This window comes from Lithobates pipiens, unplaced genomic scaffold, assembly GCF_037356315.1.
Source record: "Lithobates pipiens isolate NorthernLeopardFrog02 unplaced genomic scaffold, aLitPip1_a1.2 Scaffold_16, whole genome shotgun sequence".
Taxonomy (NCBI): domain Eukaryota; kingdom Metazoa; phylum Chordata; class Amphibia; order Anura; family Ranidae; genus Lithobates; species Lithobates pipiens.
Window position 1 is genome coordinate 436059976 of NW_027507748.1, and position 19828 is coordinate 436079803.

Here is a 19828-nt window from a genome sequence, read left to right on the forward strand (position 1 = left end):
GTGTATTGCCCTCTTTAACATCAATGACAGCTTGAAGTCATTTGTGGGTGAGGCTCTTTATCTTCCCAGATGGTAAATCTGCCCATTCCTCTTGGCAAAAGCCTCCAGTTCCTGTAAATTCTTTGGCTATCTTGCATTATCACACGTTTTTGAGATCTCTCCAGAGTGGCTCAATGATTATTGAGGTCAGGAGGCTGAGGTGGCCACTCCAGAACCTTTACTTTATTCTGCTGTAGCCACTGACAGGTTGACTTGGCCTTGTGTTTTGGATCATTGTCATGTTGGAATGTCCAAGTACGTCCCATGTGCAGCTTCCTGGCTGATGAGTGCAAATGTTCCTCCAGTATTTTTTGATAACATACTGCATTCATACTGCTATCAATTTTGATTTAATTTCCTGTACCTTTTTGTAGCTCACCCATCCCCAAAACATCAGCGATCCACCTCTTTTTAATAGATAAATAGAACGGTTAATCCTGCGCTCCAATGGAATATGAATAAATAATGGCCAATGGTGCTGCAACCACCGTATGGGCCAAACATTACCCAAAAAAGAATATATAAAGACAATTAAGTGATGGTGTGCAAAAATCCTACCAAGCATTGTAGAATGAGCGGTGCTAAATACTCGGTGAATATGCAAATACACACTCTCAGCTCAAGTGTATCCAAGTATACGCATAACAATAATAACATTGATTGTTACCACTTTAATCTATAATAGCAACACCCTGTGAAGTGAATAATTGCAACAAATTATATGAATGAATAAATATATAAAGTGTCCAGTTCTTGAACACAAAAAGTCCAATGTTCATTAGATGGTGACCAGTGAATCAATTATAATTCATAAATATTTCCAGGAACACTCCGCCACCACACTGCCCTGACTGTGACTTCAATCCCCTTATGTGCACACACTCAACAGCTGTTTATGCCTCACACTGCCGTGTTTGGCTATAGACGCTTAAACCCTCTTTTCACAGGGATGAAGCGTGACAGATGGTTTCATGGTTAGTAAGGTTGAATAAAGACACCAGCCCATTCAGTTCAACCTGAGTGAGTGTCTACAATTGTTCCTATCCCTGTACGTTGCACTCACATTGGTCCGTACCCTCAAGGAGCCCACAATCCAAGGTCCTCATTCATATACTAGGGCCAGTTTTGGACAGAAGCCAATTAACCTACCTGCATGTCTTTAGATTGTGGGAGGAAACCCACGCAGGCACAGGGAAAACATGCAGACTCCAGGCAGGTAGTGTCGTGGTTGGGATTTGACCCTTCTTACTGCTAGGTGAGAGTGCTAACCACTACACCACTGTGCAGCACAGCACCCCACTAGATCTTCAGGTGCCTGTCAGAGGCAAATGCACAGCTCCCGATTAATCCTCTTTACACACTGTGCAGCACAGCCCAGAGCACCTCAACTCTTCTGGGCTGTGCTGCACAGTTCCTGTTCCTGGAAGTCAATTAAAATTATAATTCACTGGTCACCATCTAATGAATGTTGGAATTTTTGTGTTTAAAAACTGGACACTATTTATTCATTCATATCATTTGTTGCAATTATTCACTTCAACAACAATGTTATCTATGTTATGTGTATACTTTATTGGATACATTTGAGTTGAGAGTGTGTATTATTGGCATATTCACTCAGTATTTAGCGCCGCTCATTCTACACTGCTTGGTAGGATTTTTGCACATTTCACCTGAAGTTATTTCTGGGTTTTTCTTTGCATCCCAAACTATTTTCCTGGCAGTTGTGGCTGAAATTTTAGTTGGTCTACCTGACCGTGGTTTGGTTTCAATGGAACCCCTCATTTCCATTTCCTGATTAGTTTGAACACTGCTAATTGGCATTCTTAATTCCCTGGATATCTATATCTATATATATATAAAATTTATATTACACATATACATACAATATGTGTATATATATGTGTGTGTGTGTGTGTGTGTGTGTGTGTGTGTATATATAACACACACACACACACACACACACACACACACACACACACACACACACACACACACACACCCCTTTGTGTCAACTTGTGTGCATGTTATCAGGCCAAAATCACCAGGGTATGTAAACTTTTGATCAGGGTCATTTGGGTAGTTTCTATTGCCATTATGATTTAAAGAGTAAACAAAGTTGATTTGATAATAAATGGTTTCAGCCAAACACTAATCATGAGTGACAGTTATGTTTTTGTGTTTATCATTCATATTCTCTGAAAAATGGCCAAGAAATCATAAATTCTGTCAGGATATGTAAACTTATGAGCACAACTGTACAGAGCCAACTGATTGGGAAAATTATCCGGAGTGCACATTAATCGGATAATGGCTCCAAAATACAGGAGGATAAAAGAAAGTTGCGATAAGTAAAGCATGAAATCATTAAATGAATCCACTTTATAAATGCGATGCTCAAATGTTATTGCCAGTAACCAAAAACAAAAAGGAAAATCTATGGTGGCCATACCTCCCAGGAACTGTGGAGAAAGCCTGGGATGTACAACATGCTCTCTGTTATTGAATCGGAAGAATGTCATTGGTTCTCCACCTCAGTCCTTGAGTTCCCCTATCAGGCCCTGTATTGGGAATATCTCTTATGCCTCGTACACACGATCAAACAATCTGGTGGAAAAGTACGGCGGACTCAAGTCCGCCTGACAATCCGCCCGTGTGTAGACTCCGGCGGACTTTTTTTTTTTTTTTTACCCAAAGTATTTTTGCACTCCAATCTGTCCGCTGGACTCGCATTTCGGTGGACAGAACGGCCGTGTGTGTGCCAGTCCGCCGTACCTTTGAATAGAGGTCGACCGATATATCGGCCGATATTTGCCGTTTTTTAATTAATCGGCATCGGCCGATTGTGCTGATAAAAAGCCGATTTAGAACTACAGCGGACTTGGAAATGACTTCTGTAATAGAAGTCAGTGTAAGTTGCCTGAGTCCTCCAAAGACTTTTCCTCCTCTCTGGGCAGGCTGCCAAGAAAAGAACAGAAAGATACAATGTTTACACTTGAATGAATGAAATCATCTCCATGTGTAGAAGTTCTCAGTTTAACCATTTAAAGACTAAATCTTTTCTGACACTTGTTGCTTACAAGTAAAAATCCTGTATTTTCTGCCAGAAAATCACTTAGACCCCCCAAAAATTATATATATTTTTTTAGCAGAGATCCTAGGGAATAAAATAGCGGTTGTTGCAATATTTTATGTCACACGGCATTTGCACAGAGGTCTTTCAAATGCATTTTTTTTTGGGAAAAAAAATACACTATTTAAAAAATAAAATAAAAACAGTAAAGTTAGCCCATTTTTTTTTTTTTTTTTCGTCCAAAAGTTTTGACTACCTGTTTTCATTTAATATATAGGTTGTTTTTTTTTTTTTTTTTTTTTTTTTAATCTAAATCATACATACAAGTAAACTGATTGGAAGTTTTGTTTTTTTAATAAATGTTTAAATGTAAGAAATTTTCTGTATCGCTTATGAAGGCTGCTTTCACACTGGAGCGGGCAGGCATTGATGGTAAAACGCAAGTTTTAGCGGCTCTTTACAATCATTTTAGCGGTGCTATTTGGCTGCTAGTGGGGCACATATAACCCAGCTAGCGGCCAAGGAAGAGGTTAAATGAGCCCATGAAGCACTGCTGCCAAATCGCATTGCATGCGCTTCGACAGTGGTGCCCATTCATATCAATGGGCAGGAGTGGTGGAGGAGCGGTATACACCACTCCAAACATGCTGCTTGCAGGACTTTTTTTTAAGATCCTGCGCATCGCCTCAGTGTGAAAGCACTCTGTCTTTCACACAGACTGCAGGGGAGCCATTTTGCAGGCACTTTACAGGCTCTATTTTTAGCCCAAAAGCGCCTGAAAAACACCCCAGTGGGAAAGGTGTGTTAAATCAAGGGGGATTAAAAAAAAATAATAATAAATAAAAAAGGAAAAAAATAAATAAATAAAATAAAATCGGCCTAACATATCGGCCCAAAAAAATCGGCATCATATATCGGCTATCGGCCGCCATGATTTCTAAATATCGGCATCGGCCAGAGAAAAACCCATATCGGTCGACCTCTACTTTTGAAATGAACGGACTTTTCCCGTCCGGAGAAAAGTCCGCTCATTTTGAGGCTAGCGAAGGAGACGTCGCTGGCCCCGTCACCTGGTATGGACTTAAAGGGGAATCCCTACGCCAAAAAATCGGTGTGGGGGTCCCCCCTAGATCCATATCAGACTCATATCCGAGCACGCTACCCAGCCGGCCAGGAAAGGGGATGGGGACGAGTGAGGCCCCCCTCCTGAGCCATACCAGGCCGCGTGCCCTCAACATGGGGGGTGCCTTGGGGAAGCTGCGCGGCCCCCCCCCCACCCCAAAGCACCTTGTCCCCATGTTGATGAGGACAAGGGCCTCTTCCCGACAACCCTGGCTGTTGGTTGTCGGGGTCTGCGGGCGGGGGGCTTATCGGAATAAGGGGGCCCCCGGATCCCGGCCCCCCACCCCACCCTATGTGAATGAGTATGGGGTACAATGTACCTCGGATAAGGGTCTGATATGGGGGGGGCCATGCCGATTTTTCGGCGTAGGGATTCCCCTTTAAGTCCATACCAGGTGACGGGGCCAGCAACGCCTCCTTCGCTGGTCCCGGCTACCTGGAGATGCGCTCAAAATGAGCGGACTTTCTTCCGCCTGTGTGGGCGAGTCCGTTCATTTCAAAAGTACGGCGGATAGTCCGGCAGACTTAGTACGCCGTATTAGTACGCCGTATTAGTCCGCCGCAAAAGTACCGTGTGTGAGCAGGTAGCTCGTTCGGAAAGTCTGCCAGACTAAGTCCGCCGGATAGTCTGCTATGTGTGTACGCGGCATTAGATAAAATGGCTGTCCAAAATACCAAGCCATTGACTCTGATTTAAAGCACCTGTGCACAATTAAGGAAAATATGCAAACATGGCCTGTTGGAGTTGAGAACCACTGGACTAAGGTATATGAAAATGTATAGTATAAAGAATACCTCCCAAGATAAGTAGGAGGTTAAAGATGCAGGAAAAAGAGAGGAATGGTGGGGAAAGGAAAGAGGAAAAAGGAGTGGTCGCGGAAGACCATGCACCTGAAAAATGTCCTATGGACATAGGTTATCCAGGGCTGCCAAACATGCAGAAACTGGTCATGAGAATCAGACAGTATAGATTCTAATTTCTCATTTAACTATAACATCAATCATGCGATGTTTGCTTTGTTAATATTTCATGTCTTAGGTTTAAAACCACTTTAACAACTGGCCATCCATTCCCCTCATCATTTGTTTAGTTCTGTTTATCATACTGGTGGCTTTCTTAATGCATCCATTTTAATCCTATCTTCTTGTTTTATTCTGCAGGCTAACAACTGCAGTTGATCTTCCTCCTGAATTTATTCACCTTTATATATCAAATTGCATATCCACCTGTGAGCAAATTAAGGACAAATATATGCAGGTAGGTGTTTTCTGTGAATGTAAGGCCCCAATCGCACCTGAGCTTTTTTTCAGCTGGAAGCTCAAAGCTCCAAAACTCCAAAACTTGGCAAACAAAAGTCCATGTAATTGTAAATGATTGGGCATTCACATATGAACGCTCAGTCTCCTGTAGCTCAACAACTAGCGCTCTGAAAACAACATGAGCTGCTTTTGCTTTCTTCATGTTCTTTCCTGGAGACACCATTTTAAAAATTCAAATTTTTTTTTTTTTCTTTTTTTTTTTTTTCTAATGGTAACTTAGAGAAAAACTCTCCAGACATTTGTCACCACTGCAACATTTAATCTTGCCTCGTCTTAAAGTGGTTTTAAACCCTTACAACACTTTTTTCCCCAATCGTCTTTCAGGACAGCCACCTTAGAGAGACACCGGCTCCTCCCCTCTGAGGAAACACCGCCTTCATTTTCATGATTTAAGCCTCCTCCTCCCTTCGTTCCTCAGTTATGGTGTTTCCTCCGGCGGGGAGACATCGCCAAGGAACCTGAAAGCTGAATTCGGTTGGTGAAACTGAAGCTATCCGAGCGGAGCCCCGGCCCCATTCGGCTATCCGACCATTTATCGGTCGGTCCGGGACAGTCCTATCGGCGGGGAGCTGAAGTGTTCGTACTGTCCATATACCCTAAATTTCGCTTGGGGAAGCAGGAAGTTTATGGGGTCGTCCGTTCATTCACCCGTGGGTGTTTCAACGGAGCAAACAGTCCGGTCGGCTGGGGAAGCTGAACACCCGACTGACCTTTACACGCACTCCAATCTTCGCTTGGGGAAAGCAAGAAGTTTTGGGGAGGTTCATCCCTGCGTTTCGCCCAGTGGGGCGCTAAACGAAGGCGTCCAGGGCCCCCCTGTGTATACAGCCGGCTGGGAGCTGGAAGCCGGACCGGTAGGCGGGCGACGTCAGTTCCGGTGGGGGCGGACCCCTTCGTTCGATCCGCGTCTTCCGGTTCCGGACGCGGCACGTGAAGGGGAACCTAGCGTTCGGCTGGTGCAGCCTCTTTCTACAGTTGCACAGGTAGCTGTTGGAGGCACGTTCGTACCAAGCTTCCTCAACGGGAGAATGTCCGAAGCAGAGGCTTCAAGAACTCCTGGAGATATCAGCACCAGCCACTCAAAGGTAATAGCCCTGGAGAGGGGTTCCCTTACCTTATAACCAGTAGCTCCGCTGGTGTGTTTTCCCCCTAGGTGGTCGGGGGGAAGGGCAGTGCGTCGGGGATCCAGGCGGAGTTTGATCCTGGGCACTCCCGGTGGTCCTCTTAAGTAGTGCTGGTGTTTCTTTTCTTTTTAAAGTTTATGCTGCTCTCTCTCTTTTGCTTCGGTATCTCAGAAAGACTTAAGCAGGTCCCCCTTGGTTCTTGGAGGAAGTGTCCTTCATGTAGAGCCTCTTTGGGGAATTCCTGGTTCAAGGCACTTTGTTAGGAGTGTATTAAAGGCCTGGATAGCTCAGTCCGTAGCTCTGTTTGGGTGCCATTAGAAAGCAGGCAGCAGAACAGGGTGCAGATCTGGCGGCTTCTGTGAAGTTTTCAATGCCCTCAGCTCCAGAGCACTCTTTTCACCAGCACAGCAGAGTGTTCCACCTAACCCAATGGTTTTTCCTCCCACAGGTTAGGGAGAATCCAGAGGGTTCCAGAGGGAAGTTGAGGAAGAAGTTGACAGGGCCGTCTCAGACTCCCAGAGGGAGACTGAGGGTGAGGACTTGGATGGGGAACCCAAAAGAACCTCACGGTATAAACTTCCCCTGGATGAGATGGAAAGGCTCTTGAGGGCTTTCCAAGTCACTTAGCAGGCACTGTCACCCCACTATCAGATGTACTAGGGCCTAGGGGGAGCGGGTGTTCCCGGGTCATGACGTCTTGATCGATGCCATCAAGGATGGCAGGATCCAGATAGAAAGCTTTTCTTTTCTGGTGCATTAAATCAAGGTTTCCTTGGGTGGAAGAGGAGGTTCTCATCTGGAATAAAATCCCCCAGATTAGATGCGGCCTTTTCTCAGATGTCCAGGCATACTGACCTGTCCCTGGGGACATGGGGGTACTTTCAGACCCTATGGTTTGAAGATTTACCATAAGGAAATCTCTAAGCCTGCCATAGCAGCCACAGTGGTGGCTCGTAGTACAAAGTATTGGCTTATCCAGATGAAGCAATGACGGCAGAGGAGTCTTTCTATCCTCCTTTTCCCGTGCTGCTTTAGGCGTTGGCATACTCTGCGGATGCTTCGGCTCAATCCATTCGATTGTATGCAAGGTCCTCGGCTCTGACCAACTCAGCCTGGAGAGCCTTAAGGCTGTAGACATGGCAGAGGGACAGGGCGTCCAGATCAAAGCTCGGTGGAATTCCTCTTTAGGGGAGACCTGCTGTTTGGGCCAGGTCTTGAAGCAGTGCTATCGCACGGCTTATAAGAAAGAGGCCTTTCCCCTTAAGATAAAATAGGGGGAGCAGTTAAAAAGGGTCCTTCCTCCCCAAGTGGGAGACGATCACCTCCAATCAGTTTGTGTTGGGGATCATCAAAAGAGGTTACCGTGTGGAGTTTTCAGAGCTTCCCCCTTTTGAGACTCCTTGTCACTGAGCTGACAAGATGTGCCTTTCTTTCCTCTGCAGGAGTTAGAGGAATAGGAAGTGGTAACAAAGGTCCCAGCAGGTTAAACAGGCAAGGCTTCTATCCTCTCTTTTATGGTTCACAAGCCTTCGGAAAAGTTCAGGCTCATCCTGAACCTGAATAATCTGGGTGTCTTGGTCACCTACAGAAGCTTTTGGTTGGTTTTAGTCACGGGGTGAGGGCACCTCTTCCACCAAAACTGTTTCAGGGCATCGATAGTAAGGATGCATACCTGCATATTCCCATCGCAGAGAACCACCAGCGTTTCCTCATGCTGGCAGTAATAACCTCTGTAGGGGTGCTACACCTTCAGTTTAAAGCACTCCCCTTTGGGCTATCCCCTTCTCCCTCGTATCTTCACCAAAGCGATGGTAGAGGTTCTGTCCTTCCTGCGTCTCAGGGTAGTCTCTGTGATCGTGTATCTCGACGATCTTCTCCTGTTTGTCCCTTCTCTGGCGCAGTTGAACGGGGATCCATAGCTTACAAGGGACCTATTAGTGAGCTTGGGTTGGCCTCTGAACCTAGGGAAACTCATCTTAAACTTCTTCCCAAGGGGTCACCTTCCTGGGTGAAGAGGGTCAGGTTGAGCTTTCTGACTTCCACGCTCCTAGCTGTTCAGTGGACGGGGTTGCGTTACCGTCCTCTGCAAACTATCCATCTTGAAGGTTTGGGGCCACAGTAGAGGGTCTTAGGACTCTTTTGGTTTCGGTTCTAACTCAGGTAAAGAAGCCAGGAGCGGTGGCGTGTGACAATGCGCGCCGTCTCCCAAAGGCGCAGTCTGCGGTTGGATTGCGTGTGTCTGAGTTCTAGTCCACCCTGTGCCAAATCACGAGGGTGTCCGTTGCTAGCCTTAGCACGGTGGCTCACGACTGATCACCGAATGGCAAAGGTCACAGCTGACAGTCCTGTGCTGTCAAGGTAGCAGTGAATAGCCGACTTAGACCATTGAGATAATACTACACAGCCCGTATTTTAAAGTCCCTTTGGTGGGATAGGGGAGCATGTTTATCACAAGGCCTAGAGTGGATTTGGCCAATATCCAAGGAGGAAGGAGTCAAAGAGACCCTCAAAATTGGAGGGAGAACGCGGGGAGAGAGCAACCAGGTTCTCAAACAGGACGTTTTCGAAGTGATCACCCGGTGGAGGGGGATTCCTTCGATAGACTTCTTTTGCCCCAAGGGAAAACGCGAAAGAAGCCATCTCCTGTTCTATGAGCAGGGGAGATGGGATGTCGGAAGCAGACGCACTAAGCACAGACTTAGGGTTTCTCTAGGTGCTATGCTTTCCCCCTTCCCGTCCTGATTCCCGTCCTGATTCCTGCAGAGTTAAGGAAGTTTCAGGTGGAGATTACCATCTCTGTCTAATCGCACCTCATTGGCCCAGGAGGCCGTGGTTCTCCATTCTGAAGGCCCTGTCAGTGGAACTCCCCGGGGTTTTTTCCCGGTGTCCAATCTGCTGTCCCCAGGTGGAACCTTGCAGCTTGGCTACTGAGGAATTACCGAACGGCAAAGGGGTCTCAGACTGTTAGTAGCCACTCTTTTGAATTGCAGGTAAATGGAAGCTCAGACCATTTTCCTGAAGGTATAGAAGCGGTTCAATAACTGGTGCTCAGAGAACTCCTTCAATGAGCACAGCTCGGGGGCCGTTCTAGAGGTCCTGCAGTCAGGGGCAGATAAAAGGTTAGCCCCGAAACATTGGAGAGTCAGGTATCCGTTTCAAGCGTATTTCTGGATAGACATCTAATGTCAGTCCTTGGTATAGTAAGGTTCTTCAGAACCTTAAGTAGGCGAAGACCAGGCCTTTGGTCGCCCCCTTCCTAGTCGGGATCTGGCTTTGGTTTTACAGGTTCTCACAGGGGAACCTTTTGAGCCGTTAGAACCTTGCTCGTTAAAATTGATCACTCTCAAAACTGTATTTTTGGTGGCAATCACTACAGCAAGGAGAGTAAGTGAACTCGAAGCCCTTTCTATTAGGGCACCTTTTTTTTACCTAAGGTAGCCTCTAGTTTCCATAAGAATACAGGAGATTGTGCTACCTACTTTCTGTTCGAATCCAGTAAGAGAACAGGAACACATGTGTCACAGATTAGATGTTAAAAGATGTGTTCTTCATTATTTGGATTGCACAAGGTCAGTTCAAGAAATCTGATTCACTTTTTGTGTTGTTTTCTGGGGCTAGGAAGGGTTCCAAAGCCTCTAAACGTACGATAGCTAGATGGTTAAGGTTAGCCATTGGACAGGCTTACGTGACAGGGGGGTTAGATCCTCCAGTTGGGGTTAGAGCACACTCAGCCGGGGCGGTAGCATCTTCTCAGGCAGAGTGGGCTAGGGCATCTCCTGCACAGATCTGTAGTGCTGCAACGTGGTCCAGTGTTTCTACGTTTGTGAAACATTATAGACTGGATCTTCTGTCAGCCAAAGACCAAGCCTTTGGCCGTATAGTACTGCAGGCAGTGGTCCCACCCTAAGGTAATATACTCGCTTATCCTCTCTAAGGTGGCTGTCCTGAAAGACGATTGGGGAAAAATGGAATTACGTACCGGTAATGTCCTTTTCCAGGAGTCTTTCAGGACAGCACCGGTTCCCACCCAAATTGTTTGCAGATCATCGGGAACTCATTACATGAGGCCGTCAGGTAAGACTTAAAAAGTTTATTTGTTTGACGTGTTCTTGTGTCTCCCCAGTTGGCCGGAGGTACTCTGGAAGAACTGAGGAACGAAGGGAGGAGGAGGCTTAAATCATGAAAATGAAGGCGGTGTTTCCTCAGAGGGGAGGAGCCGGTGTCTCTCTAAGGTGGCTGTCCTGAAAGACTCCTGGAAAAGGACATTACCGGTACGTAATTCCATTTTTTTTTTTTTTCTACAGGTAAGCCTATAATAAGGCTTACTTGTAGCTACCCCGCATATCTTCTAAACCTGAGCGGTTTAGGAGATATCCCCTGTATTTGCATGTGCCAATGTCATCGTACATGCCGTTGCTTCAGTGAGTGTGCCGTTACCAGCGGCTCCAGTGCGCATTTGCGGGAGTGACCTCATCGCGGCTCTGGCCAATCAGCGCCGGATCCCTTGATACCCAGACGTAACTCTGGGAGCAATGTTGGCCGCCGAAGCGGTGACAGCTGCAGGAACTTCGATCTCAGGTAAGTAATTCATAATGAGCTATGCATACTAGCTCATTATGCCTTTTGTCTTGCAGGGGTTTTTTTTTTTGTTTTTGTGAACCACTTTAAAGTGGCGTTCCAGGCACTTTTTTTTTTTTTTTTTTGCCCACTATTGTGCTGCATTAAATCTAAATAACCCGTGGAATTATTATTTTTTTTCTTGTCTGTTGCTAGGGGGTCCCTTGTAATCTGCTTCTGGGAGATGTCTGTCATTTCCCAGGAGTCAGTGGGCAGCGCCGAGGGCATGTTATCACGTTATGTTGTCATAACACTGGGGTGGGACCTTCCTCCGTTGCTGCCCGTTGTGGCTACATTACAAAAAATTGGCGCTACGGCCATCGCGAGATCGAAAGGTGCATGCTGGGTAACCAGCATACACCTCTCCATGCACATTTCAGGAAGGAATCACGATTGGGCTGCATATGCCCACATTAATGATGGAAACGGACGATTTAAGGAAGATCAAAATTTTACAGTAAGAAATGTATTTATTAGAATACATAATCAAGATAATTGTATACTTTTATTTAACGTATGGTAACACTAACATTTTTACACACTGGGGTGGTGCGCTTGCGGCGACATTAGGCACAGTTCTGCAAGCAGAGGTTTGGGAGAGCTGTATACAACGCTCCCGAAATACTCTTCCCATTGAAATGAATATGCAGTGCAATATAGCCATTTTTATCACGACCTTTGGGGTGAAAAACGCAGCTTAACCACTTAAGCCCTGGAAGGATTTACCCCCTTCCCGACCAGAGCACTTTTTGCGATTCGGCACTGCGTTGTTTTAACTGACAATTGCGCAGTCGCGCGACGTTGCACCCAAACAAAATTGATGTCCTTTTTTCTCCCACAAATAGAGCTTTCTTTTGGTGGTATTTGATCACCTCTGCAGTTTCTATTTTTTGCACTATAAACAAAAAGAGCAACAATTTTGAAATGCGCATATATATGTGTATATGTATGTATGTGTGTATATATATATATATATATATATATATATATATATATATATATATATATATATATATATATATATATATATATATATATATATATATATATATATATAATATATGTGTGTGTGTGTATATATATATATATATATATACTTTTCTGAGTTTAGGCCGTTTTATAGAGTCTACAAAATAGGGGATAGTTTTATGGCATTTTTATTTAAAAAAATTATTATTTTTTTATCGTGAATGCAACATTACGGAGGACACTTTAGACACTTGTTTACACAGGCATCTCTCTGTCCTTCTGCTTGGTGACATGATCGCGGACCTGTGGTTGCGGAGCACGCGGCGGGCATGCCCACAATGCTGCATCTTGAAAGGGACATACCTGTTCACCCATTAGCCCACCTGTGCTGACGTATATCGCCGTGCTCTGGTCGGCATGTGGTTAAACAGCGCTAAAACAAGCTAGCGCTAATGCAGCCCCAGTGTGAAAGGGGTCTTGGAGTTGTCACAGAAACAGGTGTTCACATTGGCTGATTTTGCCTCACATATTTCTGTGAGACATTTTTGGATTTCCCTTCTTGATGACATTTGTCAGATGTGATTCTCCCTAGCAGGGGCACTGACATCAAGAAAGCTTCCCTCTTCTTTTCAAAACTTAACTATCCAAAGCTAACGATTACCCAGAATTAAATCTTATAATGTTCAATTTCCACGTATTATTTCTAGCCTACTGCTCTTAATCAGAATGATCTTTAAGTTTGTCAGCTTACTTTATGAAGATCCCCACACACTTACTTTTTTGTATTCTGCGACACATATTCACTATAACCTGTGAGTAGGCACTGCTGTGTCACACATTTTACAAAGCCTGCTGTCTGAACTACAGGGGTGCTTGGAGGAGGGGTTTCAGCAGGTGGAGTCGGTGCAGAAATCCCTGTTTTCAGGAAGCAAGATACCATGGGATATGTAGTTCTTAAAATTTGAAAGTGAACCAGCAGAGGAGAAGCTGCAAAGCATGCAGGGAATCCAGGAAGTTGTTGGAAGAGATGATCAACTGGCAGGCAGAGCTCACAAACTGAAAGATTTGTCAAGTGAGCCGATATTGGATTATCAAAAAGAGCTATTGTTTATTGCTTTTTCAATGATGTTATATAAAATGTATACTTTGACCATAGAACCTAAATTTTGACTTTTGCATACACTTTTTTTTTTAAGTGTTGCTAAACCCACAACAGTAAAAATCAATCTGTATGTATGGTAAAATATGCTTGTTGTACTCGCTGTGAAACCTAAGGGGTTAATCCTGCATTTCGTAAAAATACTTTTTGATCCTGTCTGATCCTCTCCTTCCACTGTCCCCAATCCATCTGCTGATAGAACAGAGCCCTGGGAGGCAGAGGGTCAGGGGTCCTGCAGCCTCATAGGACAGTCATAAACTCCTCCTACAGGCTTTAACCAGTGCTCAGCCTGAACACTGATAGAAGTCACAAGACTCCTATATATTGCTGATGAGAAAAGGTATTTAGCAGTTTATATTTACTAAAATGATTGCCTTTCATGTTCTGTGTACTGTAGGAGACCAGATATAGTGAATGCAGGGTCCTGGGTTTAGTAACACTTTAAGTGGTAAAAAAACAAACAAACAAAAAAAAAGTATTGCTATTGCTTTTCTGTTTTTTACTCTTTTTCAAATGGTCATTCCATAAAGGCATTGCTTCCTTGTATGTTCGGTATTGCTTGTCTTTAATAATGAGGTTTTGTATGGCTTATTTCGTGTTCTTTGTCTTTTTGCAGAATCGCTTGGTCAGACTGGTTTGCGTCTTTCTACAGTCGTTGATTAGAAACAAAATTATCAATGTCCAGGACTTGTTTATAGAGGTGCAGGCTTTCTGTATAGAGTTCAGCAGAATACGAGAAGCAGCCGGCCTTTTCCGACTCCTGAAGACTTTGGATACTGGAGAAAATCCACAGGAGGCCAAACCTGTGAAATAAACAAATGGTACACTACCCAAGGACATTTTTTGCCTTGTACATAATGGCTTTTTTTTTTTTTTTTTTTTTTTTTTTAAGTTGCCAAGTATACTCCACATTCTGGACTATCCTAGAAGCATATTGTGGCCAATGTATACTACTACTAGTATATTCATTTATTTCTTAGCTCAGCTCCACTCAATGGATATCAGTGGATTGATCTGATTTTGGTCCTCAACTGTACAATTTAACTTATTGCAAAAATATTATCCATAGAGATAATTTCTGCCTCTGGATGGTTTTTAAAAGCTATTACCATGTGCATTTTGTAAATGTGCTTCAGTTCAGCATTTGTAAACAAATAAAACGGGCCTTGTTCTGTGAAGGTTAATATTTTGTGATCTTATTAAAGCACCTGTAAAACTGAGCTGTTTTATAAGGCAGCTTATTTACTTCTAGTCCGTTTTTTCTTCTACATGGTTTGTGCTTTGATCTCTCAGTGCCTGAGGTATTCTGTAGTCTTGCAAGTTCCAGTCTATATAGATGACAACCTTGAGAGGAGGTTTCCTACAGACTCCAAGCTGTGCTGGTTTCTGCTCCCACTATATAATTTAGAGCTGCTGGTGGCTTGATTTAAAGCATAAGATGGTGGATTCTCTGAGATTGTAATCTATTTACCTGTGGAGGAGCTTCTGTCTCTAAGCGATGTATGATGGAGTGCTTTATGTACAACAGATCATCTTACTGTCAATTTTTCAGTAAGTGGTATTGTCAATGAAAGCTTCTGTATGGGCTGTCATTCGACAGCCTGTAAATATGCAATATGTACATATTTTAAACATTTTTTGTGCTAGTTCTTATCAAGACACTGATCACTGCTAACTGAGGGTTATAGCTTTTGCAGACTACCTGCTCTACATGTAATGTATTGTCTTCTGCAGTCATTGTTATATTAACAATGAATGAAGTCAGCTACTAGAAACATTATTGGTAATTTCTTCAAGCCACTGCTTAGAAAGTACTCTGGCTTATTTCTGGGTAATCTGTACTTTCAGAAGGAGGCTAATATGTAGGCTGCTAGTACTTACCTTAATTTATACCAAAATATTACATGCCTTTCTGTTACACTGACCCATTTGATTCAGGATAATACCCACACTTGGCTTTATTTGACCATCTTTTTGGGTCTATAACTCCAAAATATTAAAGCCAGGAAACATGTTCAGAGTGAGGTCAATGGCAGCCTACATATTTTCTTTGTACAGGTTTGCTTTAACAAGCAATAGAGACAGTAGTGATGTAGAGATTTGATAGAAATCTATCAAATGTCACTCCATTAACAAAAAACATATATGATCATATGAGATGACTGGCTGCCAAATGTGTTTGCGCTTTGCTACATTATAGGACAAAATTAATGCTAATCGCTCAGCACCCTGACCCACTTCCTTACTTGCCTCAGTACCACAGCATCTGTGGCAGAAATACTCTTCTTTATTTGAGACTCTGAGTACAGCCCTATACAAGTCTTTGAGGACTTACTGAGCAGGTGCAGACACTGCTGAGGGATTTCTACTGGAAAAGGCTGTGTTACTGTGGGATGTAAACACCTTGGGTTGGGTGAAGGGGTTTAATACAGAATAGTTCAGAAGGGCCAGGGGTGGGTGGTGATCATTCATGAATCTGATGCTAGATATTTATGAATGTTGCAGTAGTGAATATGTTGTTCATGCATATCATATTGTAAACATTAGGCAGTTATCACTGTGCTTGTAAATTATTGCCTTCTGGACTATATTCTAGCAATATTTGACTTGTTGTTCAGCTAAATTTAATAGCATTTTTTAATGTACAAATATTAAAATCAGAAAATATATACTGTCTAAATTACATTGCGTGCTATTTTATTTTGTCTGCTGTATGTGTATGTAGACTGCCTTATTTGCTGCACTAAGCTTACATAGTACTAGTTTGAGTTTCGTCAGACGTCATTGCTAAAATACCAGAGTAAGAGAAGAGAGTATCAAGATTACCTCTACAGTGAGCAGCACAATCCAGGCAAAGGTCCAGAACAGTTGCAGATTTGTTGGCACCATGTGGTTTTAGAATAGGGTGTTTCCATAAACATTCACACCTCCCATGTTGTCCATCTGCTTTTAACATATTTTCTTATAATTAGAATAATGTAACTGATATAACTTTTTTTCCCCTCTCAAATGCTGGCGTATGTTATGGGTGCATTAAACTGAATCTGTTTGGATAAGCTATAAAGCATCTTCAGTATTACAGAGCGAGTCCAGCAGATATGATAAGCTATTCAGCATGGTTTCTTTTTTGTTTAAAGTGTTACTAAACAAAGGACCCTGCATTCCCTATATCTGGTCTCCCACAGCATACAGAATATGGAAATGCAATTTATTTTAGGAAATATAAACTGCTAAATACTTTACATCAGTTGTATGACTTCTATCAGTGTCTGGTTAAAGCTTGTACGAGGAGTTTTTTTCCTTCTGCTCTGACTGTCCTAGAAGGATCCAGGACCCCTGACCCTCTGGACAATACTGATTGGCCCTGGGCTGAGTACATGCACTGCCAATAAACTAAAAAAAAAACTCTAGTAACGCACACAGAACTGAGTATCTGCAGCTTGTCTCTTAGCCTCTATTCTATGGTTTGGGGGCTGTGGAAGAAGGAGGGGAGGGGGGGGTTCAGAGACAACAGGGTTTTTATACAATGCAGAGGATTAATCCCTTGGGTACCAAAGTGAGTATAACAAGCATGCTTTACTGCATAAACAGGCTGATTTTACTGTTGTGGGTTTAGTAACACTGGATGTTGTACACGAAGGATAACAATCTTCTGAGAAACTGTTATGCAATGGGAGCTAAATCTACTTTCAGCACTAACGACTTCATCTTGACGTTCCTCCTGTATTGTATTGTATCTGTACTGGCTCCCCTTATGTTGTAAAGCGCTGTGCAAACTGTTAACACTATAAATCCTGTATATTAATGTATACATGCATTACATGTGATCTGATGCATTCCTATTTCTTGACAGGTCATGAAAACACTGTAATCTGTAGCATTTTTTTCTCCAGTCGTCTGTCCGGGACAGCCCAGTAGAGACGGGCTCCACCTCCGGAGGCAGGAAGCGCAAATAGTTAAGTCTTCCTTCCTCAGTCTTTTGTGTTTCCTCCACCAGAGGAGGAGCAGGTTACGGAGCTCTGTTTCCCCTGAGCCAAGGATGTCTAGAAGGGGGAGCGTGCATGGGCCCTTGGTCAGGCTCCAGTGGAAGCTGGTACCAGCACTTCCCCAGAAAAAGCCCAGGGAAGGCTGGACGTCCGCCGCACCGGTCTGGGGCGATTCCTCTGCCGGACCGGAGCCAGTGGCTTTTACTATGAGAGCAGTGCGGGGGTGCGAGCATTGAGTTCCGACCTTTGGAGTACTGGAGGGTGGTGGGGGTCTTCCGGCACACAGATTTTGGTTCGGGGTCCCACAGCGAACGAGGACGATTGATCCCTGGCGGTTGATTAAAATGCCAGCCACGAGCTGCTGGTGTTCCGGGGCCTGGTTACAAGTGCAGCGGCACAATGTTACAAAAGGACACATCCATGGAAGCGGCACAGAGTGGCAGTGGTGCCAGCCCAGCTCATGCAAACACAGGGGTGTCTTAGCCTAAGGGTCCCTAGGTATCTGTCTCTTGCATTGGATCAGGCCTTAGGGGGCCTTGAGAATACAATTATGGCTGCTGGGCTAGCACTGTGGTGTTGGTGATGGTACACCCAGGAAAGGAGGGTGTTTGACAATGTCCCCCCCCTCCTGTTCTAGGCTGAGCCCAAAGAATCAGAAGTTGGGAGGGAAGAAGTGCCCTTGTTGCATGACCAAGTTTAAAGAGGGTTGGAATAAACTGCTCTGCAAGCCACGTATAGATAAACTAGTCTACAAAAAGGCAACGGGGGCATGTAAAGGCTTAATCTTGGTGTGAAGAAGGAAATAAAGGCAATTAAGTTAATGCTGTCGAGCCTTGAGACCCCAAAACGGTCAATTGAAGTACCTCTCATTACAGCCCCAGAGGAGGGTGGTGGAACGGAAGAGGAAGATTCAGATTCTTTGGAGAAGCTGAGTGAAGCAGCCTCATCCAAAAGTATACCGAAACAAGGGACAAAATTGCCTAGATACAGGCTCTCGCTTGAGGAGGTGGATTCCTTGCTGGGGTGATCTATGAAACCCTGGAGATTAAGGAAGAACAGGTTTCTCTGTCCTTTCATGACCAAATGTACCAGACCCTGAAGGAAGACCAAGGCAGGGTATTCCCGGTACACAACACCTTATCATAATCCATCAAAAAAAGAGTGGGTGGAGCCTGAGATTTTTGGGGGGTTTCCCCCCCAAAAGCTTAAAAAGGAGGTTCCCCTTTAACGAGGACCCCTCCTGTGTGTTCCAAAGTTGGACACCGCTTTTTCAACTGACCTTGCGTTTGAGGACATGGGGGGTCCTTAAGGAACCCATGGACAAAAGGATTGAGGTGTTAATAAAGAGATCATTTTATGAGCGCCATAATACTTGTATATACTAACTTAAAGCCAGCAATGGCTACATCGATAGTGGTCTGCAATTTGGAGGTCTGATTAGACCAACTGCAGGCACACTTGGAAGGAGCAATTTCAAGGAAGGAAATCCTGGACTCTGCCTGTGCTACAAAAGGTGGCAGGCTATGCTGCAGATGCCTCAGCAGAGTCTATCAAGCTTTCGGCTAAAGCCGCAGCCTTGGTTAACTCCTTTCGCCAGGCTCTGTTGCTGAAATCTTGGTCTGGGGATCCAGTGTTCTGGCATATTCAGTCCGGCCATCATATAGCGTCCTGCATGCGCAGTACGGGGCAGAAGAAGCTTTGTAAAATTTCCGAAGATGAACGGCGCCTGTGCCGTGAGTGGAGGTGGTAGCCCCACCATCCAAGCGGACATAGGGTTGTGAAAATTAGATGGCCCCTCGCTGCGCTCAGCTCTTTTTTATTCCTACTCTATGTCCACTTCGATGGTGGGGCTAGAACCTGGACTCAGTGCGCAGGCGCCGTTCATCCTCGGCTATTTTCAGAATCTGTGTTGCTGTGTACTGCGCATGCGCAGTACACAGCGGACGCTATCTGATGGGGGACCTTATATGATAAGACACCGGCCTCAAAAATAAGACTGACATTCCATTTGAGGGGGATCTTTTGTTCTGGAAGGACCTAAATAAGGTCTCAGATCGGACTGCTGATAAGAAGGCTTTTCCGGGTTTTTTTTTTTTTTTGCCCTCAAAGGCTGCAGGAGCAGGCCATTAAAACAACCACTAAAAAAAACAGTGGGGGAGGGGAAACAGAAGGGGGGTATCCTCCTTTTCCTCTCCTCAAAAAAACACCAATGATATGGTCCCGGTGGGAGGGAGATTTGGGGCAGTTCCTCCCACAGTGGGAAACATTTTTCCCCCAATGGATTCATTCGGGGGGATAATCAGGAAGGGGTACCGAATTAAGTTCAAGGGTACTCCACCCACAAGAACGCTCCCCTTCCAGGGATCCTCAGAAGGGGGCAGCACTTCTATCTCAAATTGGCAACCTGATAGACCAGGGG

The 19828-nt window shown here is 44.4% G+C and overlaps 1 protein-coding gene across 2 annotated transcripts in view; it reads left to right on the top strand.

Annotated features, from left to right (window-relative positions):
- The window catches only part of CNOT11 (CCR4-NOT transcription complex subunit 11), a 36345-nt gene extending 20239 nt beyond the window's left edge, over positions 1-16106 (top strand). The window contains exons 6-7 of one of the 2 annotated variants that reach the window (XM_077482648.1): positions 5396-5492; positions 14040-16106. In XM_077482648.1, coding sequence (XP_077338774.1) covers positions 5396-5492; positions 14040-14237 — 295 coding nt within the window. In that variant the 3' untranslated portion in view covers positions 14238-16106. The remainder of the gene's footprint in view (positions 1-5395; positions 5493-14039) is intronic. The other variant, XM_077482649.1, reaches the window with a different exon arrangement.
- Positions 16107-19828: the final 3722 nt, after the last annotated feature.